The 17,229-nt window shown below is 44.1% G+C and overlaps 1 protein-coding gene and 2 non-coding genes across 3 annotated transcripts in view; 1 reads left to right on the top strand and 2 right to left on the bottom strand.

Annotated features, from left to right (window-relative positions):
* ak9 (adenylate kinase 9) overlaps positions 1 to 13,780 on the top strand; it is a 135,749-nt gene extending 121,969 nt beyond the window's left edge. The window contains exons 34-38 of the mRNA XM_078399888.1: positions 1,391 to 1,560; positions 2,139 to 2,237; positions 3,923 to 4,025; positions 8,413 to 8,527; positions 12,914 to 13,780. Of these exons, the coding sequence (XP_078256014.1) occupies positions 1,391 to 1,560; positions 2,139 to 2,237; positions 3,923 to 4,025; positions 8,413 to 8,527; positions 12,914 to 13,125 (699 nt within the window). The 3' untranslated portion in view covers positions 13,126 to 13,780. The remainder of the gene's footprint in view (positions 1 to 1,390; positions 1,561 to 2,138; positions 2,238 to 3,922; positions 4,026 to 8,412; positions 8,528 to 12,913) is intronic.
* Positions 13,781 to 15,261: 1,481 nt separating this feature from the next.
* On the bottom strand, positions 15,262 to 15,380 carry LOC144594093 (5S ribosomal RNA). The gene has a single exon (XR_013547325.1). It is a non-coding gene; the product is annotated as a 5S ribosomal RNA (ribosomal RNA).
* Positions 15,381 to 16,240: 860 nt separating this feature from the next.
* On the bottom strand, positions 16,241 to 16,359 carry LOC144594111 (5S ribosomal RNA). The gene has a single exon (XR_013547343.1). It is a non-coding gene; the product is annotated as a 5S ribosomal RNA (ribosomal RNA).
* Between the last annotated feature and the right edge of the window lie 870 nt (positions 16,360 to 17,229).

The raw sequence follows: 17,229 nt of genomic DNA, 5'->3' as shown, positions 1-17,229 counted from the left end.
TGTTAAGTATTAAGGGTAGGTACAATAAGCTTTGGCTTCTGCCTACATCATTTTTTTCGGTCAGAGAATATCATGTGTGATTATATTGTTTTATTTTGACAAAATGATTTTGTACTTTTAAACTTTCACAATTGTATGGTCAATCTGTTTATCGTATTGACCGGGAAAATAAATAAATAAATAAAAATATTTAAAGATTAAAAATAATACGGAGTGCAAGGTCCGCCATTTTAGTAGGCAAAACCTACCGTTCGCTAGGCCTCTCGCAGTGTAATCAGTGTTGTGGGGGAACAGTATGTGTGATGACACCATTAAAATGCAGAATATATCTCATCTATCAATTCACATTTTTTTGTTATTTTTCTTTTTTAAATGTTTTCCTCCTGCTTAATTTCTCTGATTTTATTCTTTCTTACTGTTTCTGCCCATTTCCCTCCCATCCTTCATGACGACACATTTGTGGGTTAGCAGTATATTGCACCAACCAACCCCCTCAATTTTAAATCATTCAAAAATGAACTTAATAAACACGGATAACACTTTTTATTTCTGTCATTCATGGTAAGATTTACATCATTTTGTGTGCGAGATATACAGGGTTGCACTGTTTCGCATATCAGCTAACCAATGAAAAGATCAGGTCCTGATTTATACCAGCTCTTCACCTTTTCCCCCTTGTCTGAAGAAGGGTCCCAACCTGAAACATCACCCATCCTTTTTCTCCAGAGATGCTGCCTGACCCGGTGATTTACTCCACCACTGTGTCTATTTGAATTGGATTCATGCTTCTGTACCACGTCAGGCAGCATTAGTCATTTTAATGGCTGTCAAGGGTTTTTCACTAATCAATTCACCAATTCAAATTTTCTTGGCTCTAAGTATAAAGTTAAATGTCTTTTCAATTATATTGTGGATACAGTAGAGTTCTATTGTTTGCAAATGCCTAATCTCTGCTTCCATGACTTTTTAAAATAAAACCAAAAGAGATACAGCTCACAGAGAATTGTGAACACTGCCCAGTCTAGCACACAGAATCTGCTTACTAAAATGGCGCTGAAATTTACACATGACCTACTATGGTTTTTAGGGTCGAGTGGTCTATCTTGCTCCTCTATTATCTTTGGAAGAAACTGTCCCTGAATCTGGAGGTGTGTGTTTTCACACTTCTATACCTTTTGCCTGATGGGAGAGGGGAGAAGAGGGAGTGGCCAGGGTGTGGCTGGTCCTCGATTATGCTGGTAGCCTTGCGTGAAATGTAGGTGGTCAATGGAAGGAAAGTTGGTAAGTGTGATGGTCGGAGAAATTGTGACAATTATCGCACAGCTTTTTCGCATTCATAAAAAGTGTAAAAACAAATAGACGAAATTCATGTATCGTTAACTTGTTTCAGATATTCTTGGACGATCCAGAGAAGTTTGTACTTCCATTAGCAAGTCGTGCTCTTCCACCTGCTGATATGTTACCAATAAGACTGACAGCAGCTGGAGTGAAGGCCAGGTTTCCCAAACGTGCGGAATTACAGGGCTACTGTCCAGTGACATATCTGGATGGAAAACTAAGGTAGATCGACTTATCAATAGTTTACAGAGAATAGGATGGCATGGTAGAGTTGCTTCCTTACAGCTCCAGAGATCCCAGTTCAATCCTGACTACGGGGCTGTCGGTACGGAGTTTGTACGTTTTCCCCGTGACCTGCGTGGGTTTTCTCCAGGATCTCTGGTTTCCTCCCACATTCCAAAGATGTACAAGTTTGTCGATTAGTTGGCTAGGTATAATTGTAAATTGTCCCTGGTGTGTGTAGATAGCGTTAATGTAAGGGGATTGCTGGTCGGCGCGCATTTGGTGGGCTGAAGGGTTTGTTTCTGCACTGTATCTCTGAACCAAACTAAACTAAATAAAGTTACTGTTTAGTTTATTGTCACGCGCACGGAGGTACAGTGAAAAGCTTTTGTTATGTTCTATCCAGTCAGCAGAAAGACAATACATGATTACAATCAAGCCATTTACAGTGTATATGTATATGATAAGGGAATAATTTTACTGCAAGGTAAAGCCAGCAAAGTCCTCTACTGTATACAATGTGGAATTGAATATTTTAACTAAGGAATATTCCAAGCAGTTGTTTTGGTCTTTGACAGATACGATGCATTGATACCTGGTCGCATTGATTTTGCTGCCGAGTACAGAGGAAAAATATATCTCTTTCAGGACGAGAAACATCTTGATCAATTTATGCGGTAAGTGCTTCTGCATAGATCGGGGCACTGAGTATAAGAGTCGTTGACATGGAATTGGGCATGGAACGAGCTGTCGGAAGTTGAGGCAGGTACTATCACAACGTTTAAAAAACATTTGAACCACTGCATGAATAGGATAATGGGTAGAGAGTATAGAAGTTGGGAGCTCATGCTACAGTTATATAAGATATTGGTGAAGCAAGATTTAGAGAGATGTTCAGTTTTGGTCACTGTATTATTGGGGCTGGAAAGCATTCAAAGAGGGATTTACCACGATGTTGCCAGGAATAAAAGGGAGAGGTTCAGCAGGCTCGGACTTTATGCCTTGGAGCGCAGGAGGATGAGGGGTGATCTTATAGAGGTGTACAAAATCATGAGAGGAATAGATCAGGTAAACCTACCGAGTTTTTTGCTAGAGTAGGGGAATTGGGAACCAGAGGACATAGGTTTAAGGTGAGGAGGGGAAAGATGAGGAACCTCGGGGGTAACATTTGTAGACAAAGAATGGTGGGTGTATGGAACGAGCTGCCAGAGGAGGTAGTTGAGGCTGGTACTACTTCAACCTTGAAGAAACATTTCGACAGGTACATTGATATGGTACGTTTAGAGGGATATGGGCCAAAAGCAGCCAGGTGGGACTAGTATAGTTGGGGCATGTTGGTTTGTGTGGCCGAAGGGCCTGTATCCATTCTGTATGGCACTATGACTCATGATGAAGCTTTATAAACTTTGGTCAGGTCGCATTTCGGGTATTGCATGTAGTTCTGGTCGCCCCATTAAAGGAAGGATGTGGAGGCTTTCAAGTGGAGGTTTACCGGAATGATGCCTGGATCAATGGGTATTAGCTGCAGGGAGAGGTTGGACACACATGGCTTGTTTTCTCTGGAAAGCTGGAGATTGAAAGGAGACCTAATAGAAGTATATAAAATTATGAGGCATATATAGGATAGACAATAAGAACCTGTTTTCCAGGATGGGAAAATCAAATACTAAAAGGCATTGATTTAAGGTGAGAGGGACAAAGTTTAAAGAAGCTTTACAAGGTGGCGAGGGGGGTAAGTACCTGGAATGCACTGCTGTGGATGGTGGTTAAGGCAGGTACGATAATGGCACTCGAGAGACTTTTGGATAGGCAGATGGACATGTAGGGAATGGAGGGAAATTGGTTATGGGCAAGTAAATAAGAGTTGGTCTTGGCATCGTGTTCGGCCACACATTGTGGGTCGAAGGGCCTGTTCCTGTGCTGTACTGCTCCTTGTTTCTAATAATGTTTGCATTATTAAACATAGAAGTGCTCTGTGTTGGAGTTGAAATAGTTCTCTATATTTTGGAATACCTTATTGCAGATACATCATTACCGAACATTGTTAAATCTGATTTTACGTAGTTTTTCTGAACAAATGCTGGTCAAATCCAGTGGTCCATTTGTATACAATTCCAGTGACAGTATTAGCACAATATTCTGACTGAGCATATGCAGTTATAAACATGGGACTGACTGCAGGAGCAGGTCTTAAATATGGTGTTAAGGCCAAATAGTATTCTTTGAAGGGCCCAGCAGTGAACAAATGGATATACTTTCCAAGCTAACCATCTTCCTTCAGACAAACACCAGTTTTGTGAATAAATACCTTTGATTTGTACCAGCATCTGCAGTTATTTTCTTACACTTTATTCTTTTTCAGACTTCCCGAGATGTACTGGGATCTGAAGTTGCCAAGTAAGCTTCCACCAATGAAGGAACCAATACCTCTCCCTTCGCTTCCAATGCTTGGATATATGGAACAAGTAAGGACATCCAAAACCTTATCAGAACAATGAAGCAGATGTTACAGTATGCTATAACATTTATCTCCCTCTCATCGTCTTGTGAAGATGGTGGATTGGTTCACAGGAGGTATTTAAAGAGGAAATAGATACATAAGGAATAGAAAGATCAGGGAATTGGGGGCCATGGGGATCCATGGGGAACAGCATCTCATATTTCACTTGGGTAGCTTACAACCCAATCTTATGAACATTAAGTTATTTAATTTTAGATACCACTAACACCACCTTTCCCTCTACCGATATATTCCTTCTGCTGGCTTCACAATTTGTAACCCATGGAATCATAGAGTTATAGTCAAACAGAGCGGAAACAGGCCCAACTTGACCACACCAGCCAGTTGACATGTCCCATCTACGCTCGTCCCGCCTGCCTGCGTTTGGCCCAAATCCCTCCAAACCTGTCCTATCCATGTACATATTTAATTGTTTTTTAAACACTGCAATAGTCCCTGCCTCAACTACCTCTTTCAACTCTTCGGGTCACACCTTCTGTTTTAATCTCTGGCCTTTGTCCAACCATCTGCCTTTCAACCCTCCACCCCCTGTGTTTGCTTGTCTTCACCCATTCCCAACCATGCTTTGTCCTGTAGATGCCATGCTTTATACTAGTGTAGCTGGGACATGTTGGTCGGTGCGGGCAAGTTGGGCTGAAGGGCCTGTTTCCACGCTGTGTCACTCTATGATTCTATGGGTTCTATCCTCCCAAAGTATGAAGGTACTTTCATGACTATCCATCCAACTGCCAATTAAATCCCATTCACATGTATCCACCCATTACTTAACCGGTCTTATCGAACCCCCACCCTTCTCCCAGCTTCCCCCCTCCCACAATTAGCCTGAAGACCCAAAACGTCACCTATCCATGTTCTCCAGAGATGCTGGCTGACGCACTGAGTCACCTCAGCACTCTGTGCCCTTTTTTCCCCCCACATGTCAGATGTGGACTTACACAACAACAAGTGTACCCTCCCAAGCTCCTGCCTAATAACATTAGCTTGCTTCAATTTTGGAAGGTGCAGTTTGGCAAAGGTTAAGACAGCGGCCAGCTAGCTACAGCTGTACAGCACAAGATCCTTGAGCTCATCGTTTGACGTACAGCTAGCTATAACCAACAGCACAAGGTTCTTGATAGTCAGCCTTAGAAGTACAGCTTGCTATAACTGTGCAGCATAAGGTCCTTGAGAGTTATCTTTACAGAGATTAAATGCAAATAGAAGATTGAATAACATTAGATACTAGACCAAGTGGACCCGTTGGGCCCAAACCTCTCCTGCATTGGTGCAGCACCCTCTCCTACCCCCCCCCCCCCCCCTCCTCTCCCCCCTCCCCCCTCCCCCCCTCCTCCTTCCCCTCCCCCCCTTCCCCTCCCCCACTCCATCCCCCTCAAGCCCCCTCATCCTCCCTCTCCCTTCCTCCCCCCTTCCTCCCTCCTCCCTCCCTCGGAGATAGATTTAAACTTTAAAATGTGAATAACTTTTAAAATATAACACCGATTTCAATGAAACTTCTTCCATTAGCACCAGAGGGACGACGGTGAGTAAGGTGGGGCCTAAAATTGTCGCGCTATCGTGTACCAATTTGGCTGTAGTTCAGGAACAAACAAACAAACAAGAGTTTTAGTATATGGATGCAGGAAAAATAACGCTGAGTTGATAGGGAGAGTGGCAACCAGTGAGTTTAGAGGGAGTGCAGGGACTGGAGCCCAGTGTGTGAAAGAGTCTGCAACTGGGGCTGTAGTGTGGTGAAGGGAGTTTGGTGGAGCCCCAGTGTGTAACGGTGGTGAATCTGTGGAACGCATTGCCACAGACAGCTGTGGAGGCCAAGTCAGTGAAATATTTAAGGTAGAGATAGATAGATTCTTGATTAGTACGGGTGTCAGAGGTTATTGGGAGAAGGCATGAGAATGGGGTTAGGAGGGAGAGATAGATGAGCCATGATTGAATGGCGGAGTAGACTTGATGGGCCGAATGGCCTAATTCTGCAACTATCACTTATGATCTTATGAAGTCAATGGATATTTTTATAGTTACAGTTTAGTTTATTGTCACGTGAACCGAGGTACAGTGAAAAGCTTTTGTTGCATGCTATCCAGTCAGCAGAAAGACAATACATGATTACAATCAAGCCATTTGCAGTATTTAGATACATGTTAAAGGAATAAAGGTTTAGTGCAAGGTAAAGCCAGCAAAGTCCAATCAAGGATTGTCCGAGGGTCACCTAAGAGATAAATAGTAGTTCAGCACTGCTCTCTGGTTGTGGTAGGATGATTCAGTTGCTTGATAACAGCTGGGAAGAAACTGACCCTGAATCTGGAGGTGTGCGTTTTCACACTTCCTTACCTCTTGCCTGATGGGAGAGGGGAGTGGCCAGGGTGCGACTCGTCCTTGATGATGCTGCTGGCCTTGCCGAGGCAGCGTGAGGTGTAGATGGAGTCAGTGGAAGGGAGGTTGGTTTGTGTGATGGTCTGGGCTGTGTCCACAACTCGCTGCAATTTCTTGTGGTCTTGGATGGAGATGTTCCCAAACCAAGCTGTGATGCATCCTGACGAAATGCTTTCTACGGTGCATCTGTAGAAGTTGGTGAGAGTTGTAGGGGATATGCCGAACTTTCTAAGCCTTATAAGGAAGATGAGGTGTCGGTGTGCTTTCTTGGTCGTTGCTTCAATTTGGGAGGTCCAGGAGAAATTGTTGGTGATATTGACTCCTATGAACTTGAGGTTTTCAACCATCTCTACTTCGGCGCGGTCAATGCAAACTGGGGCATGTGTACCACTTCACATCCTGAGGCCCATCACTATCTCCTTTGTCTTGCTGACATTGGGAGAGAGGTCGTTGTCTCGACACCAGGACACCAGGTTCTGGATCTCCTTCCTGTGCTCCGTCTCATCATTGTTTAATGTCCGGCCCACAATGGTGGTGTCGTCTGTGAATATGTAGATTGAATTAGATGTGTACACGGAGTAAAGAAGGGGGCTGAGAACGCAGCCTTGTGGAGCTCCAGTGTTGAGGATTATCGTGGAGGATGATTTGTCCCCTATCCTCACTGATTAGGGTCTGCAGGTCAGGAAGTTGAGGATCCAGTTGCAGAGATGAGTGCTAACCCTAAGCGAGATTGGAGATAAGCTTGGATGGTATCATGGTATTAAAGGCAGAGCTGTAGACTATCAAAAGGGATCTGATATAGGTGTCTCTCTTATCCGGGTGTTCCAGGGATGAGGGTAGGGCTGACAGATTCTTGATTAGTACGGGTGTCAGGGGTTATGAGAAGGCAGGAGATTGGGGTTGAGAGGGAAAGATAGATCAGCCATGAGCAGAGAAACCAAGGCAGGAAATCTAGAGAGCACATTTGGGAACTCTGAACAATTGGATAGTTGATCATTGGAGTTAACAGAGCAATAACATAGCCAGTGTGGAAGAATAATTTATTCACCCGTATTTGACTAAAATAAGACTGATTAGCACATGATGACTGCTTCACAATATATAATGCAGGTCCCAGCCGACTTTACGGCACCCTTGGTTCCAGAGCCTTTCTGGATTATCTGATTTATCTGGACCAACAGAGGTCACGGCCACCGAGGAGTCCAACGGTATCAGAATGGGTCTGCCTAGGCCGCTGAGGGGCCGAGATACCGGCCCACAAAGGCAGCCTCACAGTCGGCTATGGGATCGGATCTGCCAGCTCCGGCCGGGCCGGAGTTCCAGAGCCCTGGCCACAGCGGGCAGATTCAACCCGTCGGATCGGCAACAGAAGTCCCGATAAGATTGTGATCGCCCACCTCACCCGGCCTGGATGCCACATTTTTGGGGGGGACTTCCCGGGAAGATTTCAAGTGTGCTCTCGTAATTCTGTCCGGATTAAAGGAGGTGCCGGACCACCGGTTGTCAGAAAGTCGGTGGTTGACCTGCACCTATATTTACTATTATATTGTGTAAACTGTATGATTGATGGACAGTCAGATACCTGTTCATTTTTAAAACAAGACTAGACCAAGTGGACCCATTGGGCCCAAACCTCTCCTGCATTGGTGCAACACCCTCTCCTACCCCCCTCTCCCCTCCCCCTCCCCCTCCCCACTTCCCCTTCCCCCTCTCCATCCCCCTCAACCCCCTTATCCACCTCCCTCCCTCCTCCCTCCCTAGGAGATAGATTGAAACTTTAAAATGTGAATAACTTAAAAAATATAACACCGATTTCAATAAAACGACTTGCTTTACCATTAAAGCGATGACAGTGAGTAAGGTGGGCCTAACATTGTCAAGCTGTCGTGTACCGTTTTGGGTGTAGTTCGATCACAAATAAACAAACAAACGTGAGTTTTATCTGTAAAACTATTGTTTTGTAGGGAGCAGCACTGTCGATAATTAAAGCATTAACAGCTGTGGGATGTCTGAAGCCAAAATATCCTTTCTTAAGCATGACAAGGTCTGCAATTCTCTATATTTCATATCATCTTAAAGGTAATGGATATCATCGGATATATTTTTATTAGAACCTCTGCATAGTTCAAGAGAATATATTCTTGTCAAGCCTCTTTGATTCCAATTATTTATTTGTTTTTAAAACCTTTACTGGTGGTTTTGAATTTCTAAATTATTTTATACCAATGCACAAGATATCTTAGTGTCCAGCAGCTTTTTGATACATCATGCAGCAAAATTTCAAGTGAGATAAAATTGATGAGACCCCAATTTACACAACTGCTGTAAACATGACTATTGCCAAAGTACTTACTCTTGGTCAGTCCAAAATAAGTGGGGCAATAGGCCGTGAGAGGAATAGATAGGGTGGACGTACAGAATCTCTTGCCCGGAGTAGGGGAATCGACAACCAGAGGGAAAAATTAAGGGGGAAAGATTTTATCAGAACCCGAGGAGTAACTTCTTCACGCAGAGGGTGGTGGGTGTGTGGAACAAACTGCTGGAGGAGGTGGTTGAGGCAGGGATTGTCACAACTTTTAACAGACATTTAGACGTGGATAGGACAGCTTTAGAGGGATATATCTGGACCAAAGGCAGGCAGGTGGGACTAGGGTAAATGGGACATGTTGGTCAGAGTGGGCGCCTTGGGTCAAAAGACCTGTATGACACTGTTTGACTCTATGATACTGACCTGTGATATTGCTCGTATATCAGGCTTGTAACGGTCAACCAACAACTAGAAAACTGCACATGTACTACAGGGATACAATAATAGACAATAGACAATTGTTGGGGGGAGGGACTCAAACACAGATAGCTAATAGGCAGTGTGTGAGGCAGGAGGCAGAAAAGGGAAACACTCAGACCCAATATGTAGGAGAGAAAGAAGTGAAAAGAAATAAACTGAGAATAAGAAATGATGGGTCCCTTAAATGTGTATATTTTAATGCTAGGAGCATTGTAAGAAAGGTGGATGAGCTTAGAGCCTGGATTGACATCTGGAAGTATGATGTTGTGGCGATCAGTGAAACATGGTTGCAGGAGGGTTGCGATTGGCAATTAAATATTCCAGGATTTCATTGTTTCAGATGTGATAGAATCGGTGGAGCAAGAGGTGGGGGTGTTGCATTGCTTGTCAGGGAGGATATCACAGCAGTGCTTTGGCAGGATAGACTAGAAGGCTCGATTAGGGAGGCTGTTTGGGTGGAACTCAGAAATGAGAAAGGCTTAGCAACACTTATAGGGGTGTATTATAGACCGCCAAATAGGGAACGAGAATTGGAAGAGCAAATATGTAAGGAGATAGCAGATATTAGTAGTAAGCACAGAGTAGTGATTGTGGGTGATTTCAATTTTCCGTACATAGACTGGGAATCACATTCTGTTAAAGGGCTGGATGGTTTGGAGTTTGTAAAATGTGTGCAGGATAGTTTTTTGCAGCAATACGTAGAGGTACCTACCAGAGAAGGGGCAGTGTTGGACCTCCTGTTGGGAAATGAGACGGGTCAGGTGACGGAGGTATGTGTTGAGGAGCACTTTGGGTCTAGTGATCACAATGCCATTAGTTTCAATATAATTATGGAGAAGGTCAAATCTGGACCAAGGGTTGAGATTTTGGATTGGAGAAAGGCTAATTTTGAGGAGATGAGAAAGGATTTAAAAGGAGTGAAATGGGACATTTTGTTTTATGAAAAGGATATAATAGAGAAATGGAGGACATTTAAAGGTGAAATTTTGAGAGTACAGTCTTTATGTCCCTGTTCGGTGGAAAGGAAAGAATAATAATTTGAAAGAGCCGTGGTTTTCCAGTGAAATTGGACACGGTTCGGAAAAAGAGGGAGATATACAATAAATATAAGTGGCAGGGAGTAAATGAGGTTCTTGAGGAATATAAAGAATGTAAAAGGAATCTTAAGAAGGAAATTAGAAAAGCGAAAAAAAGATATGAGGTTGCTTTGGCAAGTAATGTAAAAGTAAACCCCAAGGGGTTCTACAGATATGTCAATAGCAAAAGGATAGCGAGGGATAAAATTGGTCCATTAGAGAGTCAGAGTGGACAGCTATGTGCTGAGCCGGAAGAAATGGGGGAGATATTAAACAATTTCTTTTCTTCGGTATTCACCGAGGAGAAGGATATTGAATTATGTGAGGTAAGCGAAACAAGTAGAGTAGTGATGGAAATTATGAGGATTAAAGAAGAGGAGGTACGGACACTTTTGAAAAATATAAAAGTGGATAAGTCTCCAGGTCCTGATAGGATATTCCCTAGGACATTGAGGGAAGTTAGTGCAGAAATAGCAGAGGCTATGACGGAAATATTTCAAACGTCATTAGAAACGGGGATGGTGCCGGAAGATTGGCGCATTGCGCATGTTGTGCCTTTGTTTAAAAAAAGTTCTAAAAGTAAACCTAGCAATTATAGACCTGTTAGTTTGACGTCTGTGGTGGGAAAATTAATGGAAAAGATACTTAGGGACAATATATATAATTATTTGGATAAACAAGGCCTGATTAGAAACAGTCAACATGGATTTGTGCCTGGAAGGTCATGTTTGACTAATCTTCTTGAATTTTTTGAAGAGGTTACCAGGGAAATTGATACGGGCAAGGCTGTGGATGTTGTCTATATGGACTTCAGTAAGGCATTTGACAAGGTTCCACATGGAAGGTTGATTAAGAAGGTTAAATCGTTGGGTATTAATAGTGAGGTTGCAAGATGGATTCAACAATGGCTGAAAGGGTAATGGTTGACAACTGTATGTCAGGTTGGAGGTCAGTGTCTAGTGGAGTACCCCAAGGATCTGTGTTGGGTCCACTGTTGTTTGTCATTTACATTAATGATCTGGATGATGGTGTGGCAAATTGGATTAGTAAATATGCAGATGATACTAAGATAGGTGGTGTAGTTAATAATGAAGTAGAGTTTCAAAGTCTACAGAGAGACTTGGGCCTTTTGGAAGGGTGGGCTGAAAGATGGCAGATGGAGTTTAATGCTGATAAGTGTGAGGTGCTGCATTTTGGTAGGACAAATCAAAATAGGACGTACAGGGTAAATGGTAGGGAATTGAGGAATGCAGTGGAACAGAGGGATCTGGGAATAACTGTGCATTGTTCCCTGAAGGTGGAATCTCAGGTGGATAGGGTGGTGAAGAAGGTGTTTGGTATGCTTGCCTTTATAAATCAGAGCATCGAATATAGAAGTTGGGATGTAATGTTAAAATTGTACAGGGCATTGGTGAGGCCGAATCTGGAGTATGGTGTGCAGTTCTGGTCGCTAAATTATAGGAAGGATGTTGACAAAATGGAGAGGGTACCGAGGAGATTTACTAGAATGTTGCCTGGGTTTCAGCACTTAAGCTACAGAGAGAGGTTGAACAGGTTGGGTCTTTATTCTTTGGAGTGTAGAAGGTTGAGGGGGGACTTGATAGAGTAACGTTATGAAATTAAATTGCATGTGTTTTTGATCTGTCCGGAAATTTAATTTCATAACGTTACTTTCAGACATTAGAGATTGATTTGTGTAGGAAGGAACTGCAGATGCTGGTGTATACCGAAGATCGACACAAAGTGCTGGAGCCCTTGTTCAGACTGAAAGTAGATTGGGAAAGTACAACCCCCCCCCCCAACCCCCCCCCTCCTACCCCGCACCCCCCACCCAGCACCCCGCACCCCCCACCCAATCTTCATTCAGTCTGGAGAAGGCTTCCAATCCGAAATGTCACCCATCCTTTTTCTCCACAGATGCTGTCAGATCCACTTTGTGTTGATCGTTTGGGATTAGTTTGTTTTTCTGGAATGATATTCTGGTTCTTTTACCATGACTCTGGGAATTTGACAGGATACTAATGAGGCAGAGTCCCACACTGGGAACTACAGGCTCACTGTATTCATCCGTTATTGATGTTGCAGCCATTGCTTGAAAACCACATGGTTTGTATAAGCCGGACTGATCCGTTTCCCCAGCTGTACGAGATCCAGATATTCTACACATCTGAATTATATTCTGTAATATATTAGCATTATTTAGCCTGCATTCAAAATCACTCCATGTTATGGTTCAAAAATCAGCCATCAGATAGATCAGCCATGATTGAATGGTGGAGTGGACTTGATAGGCCTAATGGTCTAATTCTGCTCCTGTAACTTTTGAACATGAAAAAACCCAAAGACCTGTGATTCTAAGTTAATTGGCCTCTTGTAAAATTGCCCTAATGTGTAGGGAGTGGATGCATAAGTGGGATAACATAGAACTAGTGCGGACGGTAGATCAATGGTCGGTGTGGACTCGGTGGGAGGGAGAGTCTGTTTCTATGCTGTTTCTCGAAACTAAACTAAAATGACTGTTTCAAACCAAACGTGCATTCGTTGAAATAACCCAAGGTTGATTTTAGGAAGAGAAATGATGTCAAACATTTCTATTTCCAGCGTACAATCCAAACAGCTACAACTATCTGAGAAAGAAATACAAAAAGAAGCTGCAGCAGTTTGAGGAACACTGCAACCTCATCACCTACCTGGGATCAAAGATGAGCAGAAAGTACAGAGAGCCCAAAGACAGACCCATTGACTTTGATCACAAATTACAGATCTTCCTATCACTCAGGAATGCTGATCCTACACAAGCCAACGTTCCTTAGAAGTATCAATCGGCATCAAATCTGGCAGATTTTTAGATGGAACCATCTTTAGCCAGAAAATATTTGCCAAGGATCTTATTTTACAATATCATTTATTGAATGTTACAATGTTAAATAGAGCAAGTTTTATATTTCATTTCACCGTGCTGTTTTATGTTTATTCTCTCCGTGAACGTTTCCCTAGCTCTCAGCTGTTCCCAGCTATCTTGTCCATTGGCTTCACTGCACCACAAGTGCTGTGGCCCGTAGACCCCGAGCACAGCTTGTGTTGTGATTTCCACTCCCACCCCCACCCTCCACCATTGCTGGGCTGAATATTCATCCCTGCCTCTAATGATCCGGCTGAGATTTGCATCTCATTTTGCAGTGAGCAACATCCATGAAACTGCACCATTTAATTTTGTATATTTCATTTACGTACCACCTTAGCGTACAATATTGTTTGCTCCTCAATGTGCTAGCCGCATTTATTTACAAAGATTTTCACATTTTATTGCTTTTAAGTCTTTATAAATAGAAAGATGCACTTGGAATTGAAACTTTGTGTACATTGAAATAAGTGATACATTTGGGTACAACTTTGATGGCTTTATGCGCGCTTATGCCAATAAAACCTAATTCAATGCATGTGTTTCTACAGAGAAAATAAAGAAAGTAATGTGGTCAATTCTATGAGGATATGTTTGCATCATTATACTTACTCAGAGCTTTGATGAGCCAGAAAAGAGTCAAGTTAAGTCCAATGGCTTTGAACTGCCTTGACTACTGAGTTCACCTCAAGAAGTCTAAAACTCTTCGTCTGCTACGGCGTATCCAGGATCTCCTTAAATACCATAATACCTTTTTAATGCAAAACACTTTCAGGCAATAAACTCCTCTCTCCTCAGGTTTAAACATTTTGTTAGTTCATTTCTTATACATCTGGGTGGCACGGTGCCATGGCGGTAGAATTGCTGCTTTACAGCGCCAGAGACGCGGGTTCAATCCTAGCTATGGGTGCTGTCTGTACGGAGTTTGCACATTCCCTCAGTGACCCCATGGGATTTCTCCAGGTGCTCTGGTTTCCTCCCACGTATTCCAAAGACGTGCAGGTTTGTAGGATAATAGGCTTAGAAACATAGAAACATAGAAAATAGGTGCAGGAGTAGGCCATTCGGCCCTTCGGCCCTTCGAGCCTGCACCACCATTCAATATGATTATGGCTGATCATCCAACTCAGTATCCCGTACCTTCCTTCTCTCCATACCCCCTGATCCCTTTAGCCAAAAGGGCCATATCTAACTCCCTCTTAAATATAGCCAATAAACTGGCCTCAATTACCTTCTGTGGCAGAGAATTCCACAGATTCACCACTCTCTGTGTGAAAAAAAACTTTCTCATTTCGGTCCTAAAAGACTTCCCCCTTATCCTTAAACTGTGACCCCTTGTTCTGGACTTCCCCAACATCGGGAACAATCTTCCTGCATCTAGCCTGTCCAACCCCTTAAGAATTTTGTAAGTTTCTATAAGATCCCCCCTCAATCTTCTAAATTCCAGCAAGTACAAGCCGAGTCTATCCAGTCTTTCTTCATATGAAAGTTCTGCCATCACAGGAATCAATCTGGTGAACCTTCTCTGTACTCCCTCTATGGCAAGAATGTCTTTCCTCAGATTAGGAGACCAAAACTGTACGCAATACTCCAGGTGTGGTCTCACCAATGCCCTGTACAACTGCAGCAGAACCTCCCTGCTCCTATACTCAAATCCCCTCGCTATGAATGCCAACATACCATTCGCTTTCTTCACTGCCTGCTGCACCTGCATGCCTACTTTCAATGACTGGTGTACCACAACACCCAGGTCTCGTTGCATCTCCCCTTCTCCTAATCGGCCACCATTCAGATAATAGTCTGCTTTCCTGTTCTTGCCACCAAGGTGGATAACCTCACATTTATCCACATTATACTGCATCTGCCATGCATTTGCTCACTCACCTAACCTATCCAAGTCACGTTGCAGCCTCCTAGCATCCTCCTCACAGCTAACACTGCACCCCAGCTTCGTGTCATTCCCTCCTCAGATGCTGCCTGCGCCAGGAGTATTTAAATGTCTGGCAGTGTATGTGAGAGGAGGAGCTTGCCGGTCGGTGGCAAAAAAAGCCTACGACACCCGGTATTCCCAGGCGGTCTCCCATCCAAGTACTGACCAGGCCCGAGCCTGCTTAGCTTCCGAGATCAGACGGGATCGGGCGTTTTCAGGCTAGTATGGCCGTAGGCACAGAGTAGCAGCTTGTGCCCACACTTAGATTTAAATTTAGATTTAGAGATGCAGCGCGGAAACAGGCCCAGCGATCCCCGCACATTAACACTATCCCACACACACTAGGGACAATTTTTTAAAAACATTTTACCCAGTCAATTAACCTACATACCTGTACGTCTTTAGAGTGTGGGAGGAAACCGAAGATCTCGGAGAAAACCCACGCAGGTCACGGGGAGAACGTACAAACTCCGTACAGACAGCACCTGCAGTCGGGATCCAACCTGAGTCTCGAGAAAAACGGAGCCATAGAAACATAGAAAAATATGTACAGGAGTAGGCCATTCGGCCCTTCGAGCCAGCACCACCATTCATATGATCATGGCTGATCATCTAAAATCAGTTCCCCGTTCCTGCTTTTTCCCCGTACCCCTTGATTCCTTTACCCCCTAGAGCGAAATCTGACACCCTCTTGAAAACATCCAGTGAATTGGCCTCCACTGCCCTCTGTGGCAGAGAATTCCACAGATGCACAACTCTCGGGGTGAAAAAGTTTTTCCTCATCTCAGTCCTAAATGGCCTACCCCTTATTTTAAAACTGTGACCCCTGGTTCTGGTCTCCCCCAACATCGGGAATATTTTTACTGCATCTGGCCTGTCCAATCCTTTAAGAATTTTACATCGGCGAAACCAAGCGCAGGCTCGCCGATCGCTTCGTTCAACACCTGCGCTCGGTCCGCATTAACCAGGATTGGATCGATAGTGCTCCCAGAGGCGAGGAAAAGCCATTCCCTCCTCAGATGCTGCCTGCGCCAGGAGTATTTAAATGTCTGGCAGTGTATGTGAGAGGAGGAGCTTGTCGGTCGGTGGCAAAAAAAGCCTACGACACCCGGTATTCCCAGGCGGTCTCCCATCCAAGTACTGACCAGGCCCGAGCCTGCTTAGCTTCCGAGATCAGACGGGATCGGGCGTATTCAGGCTAGTATGGCCGTAGGCACAGAGTAGCAGCTTGTGCCCACACTTAACCTGCATGTACACTGCCTGCACACCAGTTTACACCACAATACAATATACAACACAAACTTTATTGTCATTGTGCAGTGTACAAGAACAGACAACGAAATGCAGTTAGCATCTTAACCAGAGTGCATGCGATGGAATAGTAAAACATATAATATATACAGTAATTCAGTAGCGGTAGTGGAAATTCCGGTGAGCGAGATCAGTCACTGATGGGAGGAGTGCCCGAGGGGGGGGGGGGGGGGGGGGGTGGCAGCAATCACTGAAGCGCAGAGTTAAGTAAGGTAACGACCGCAGGAACTAAGCTGTTCCTGAACCTGCAGGTCCGGGATCGGAGAGACCTGTAGCGCCTCCCAGATGGGAGGAGGGTAAACAATCTGTGGTTGGGGTGAGAGCTGTCCTTGACGATGTAGCGCGCCCTTCGCAGACATCGCCTACTCTGGATAGACTCAATGGAGGGGAGTGAGGAACCGGTGATGCGTTGGGCAGTTTTCTCCAGTTTCGCATCCTACACTAGAGCCAATTTACAGAAGCCAATTAACTCAAAAACCTGTATGTTTTAGGAATGAGGGAGGAAACCCACGTGGTCACAGGGAGAGAATGTGCAAACTCTGTACAGACATCACCCATAGTCAGGACTTGATGAGGGTCTCTGGCGCTGTAAGACAGCAATTGTACAGCTGCGCCACTGTGTCTAAACGTATAAGATTATTATAGGGTTGGACACGTTAGAGGCAGGAAACATGTTCCCAATGTTGTGGGAGTCCAGAACCAGGGACCACAGTTTAAGAATAAGGGGTAGGCCATTTAGAACGAAGATGAGGAAAAACTTTTTCAGTCAGAGAG

The sequence above is a fragment of the Rhinoraja longicauda genome, chromosome 5 (assembly GCF_053455715.1).
Source record: "Rhinoraja longicauda isolate Sanriku21f chromosome 5, sRhiLon1.1, whole genome shotgun sequence".
NCBI classification, from domain to species: Eukaryota; Metazoa; Chordata; class Chondrichthyes; order Rajiformes; family Arhynchobatidae; genus Rhinoraja; species Rhinoraja longicauda.
Note: the sequence above shows the minus strand (reverse complement) of the source record. Positions and strands in the feature narration are given on the sequence as shown.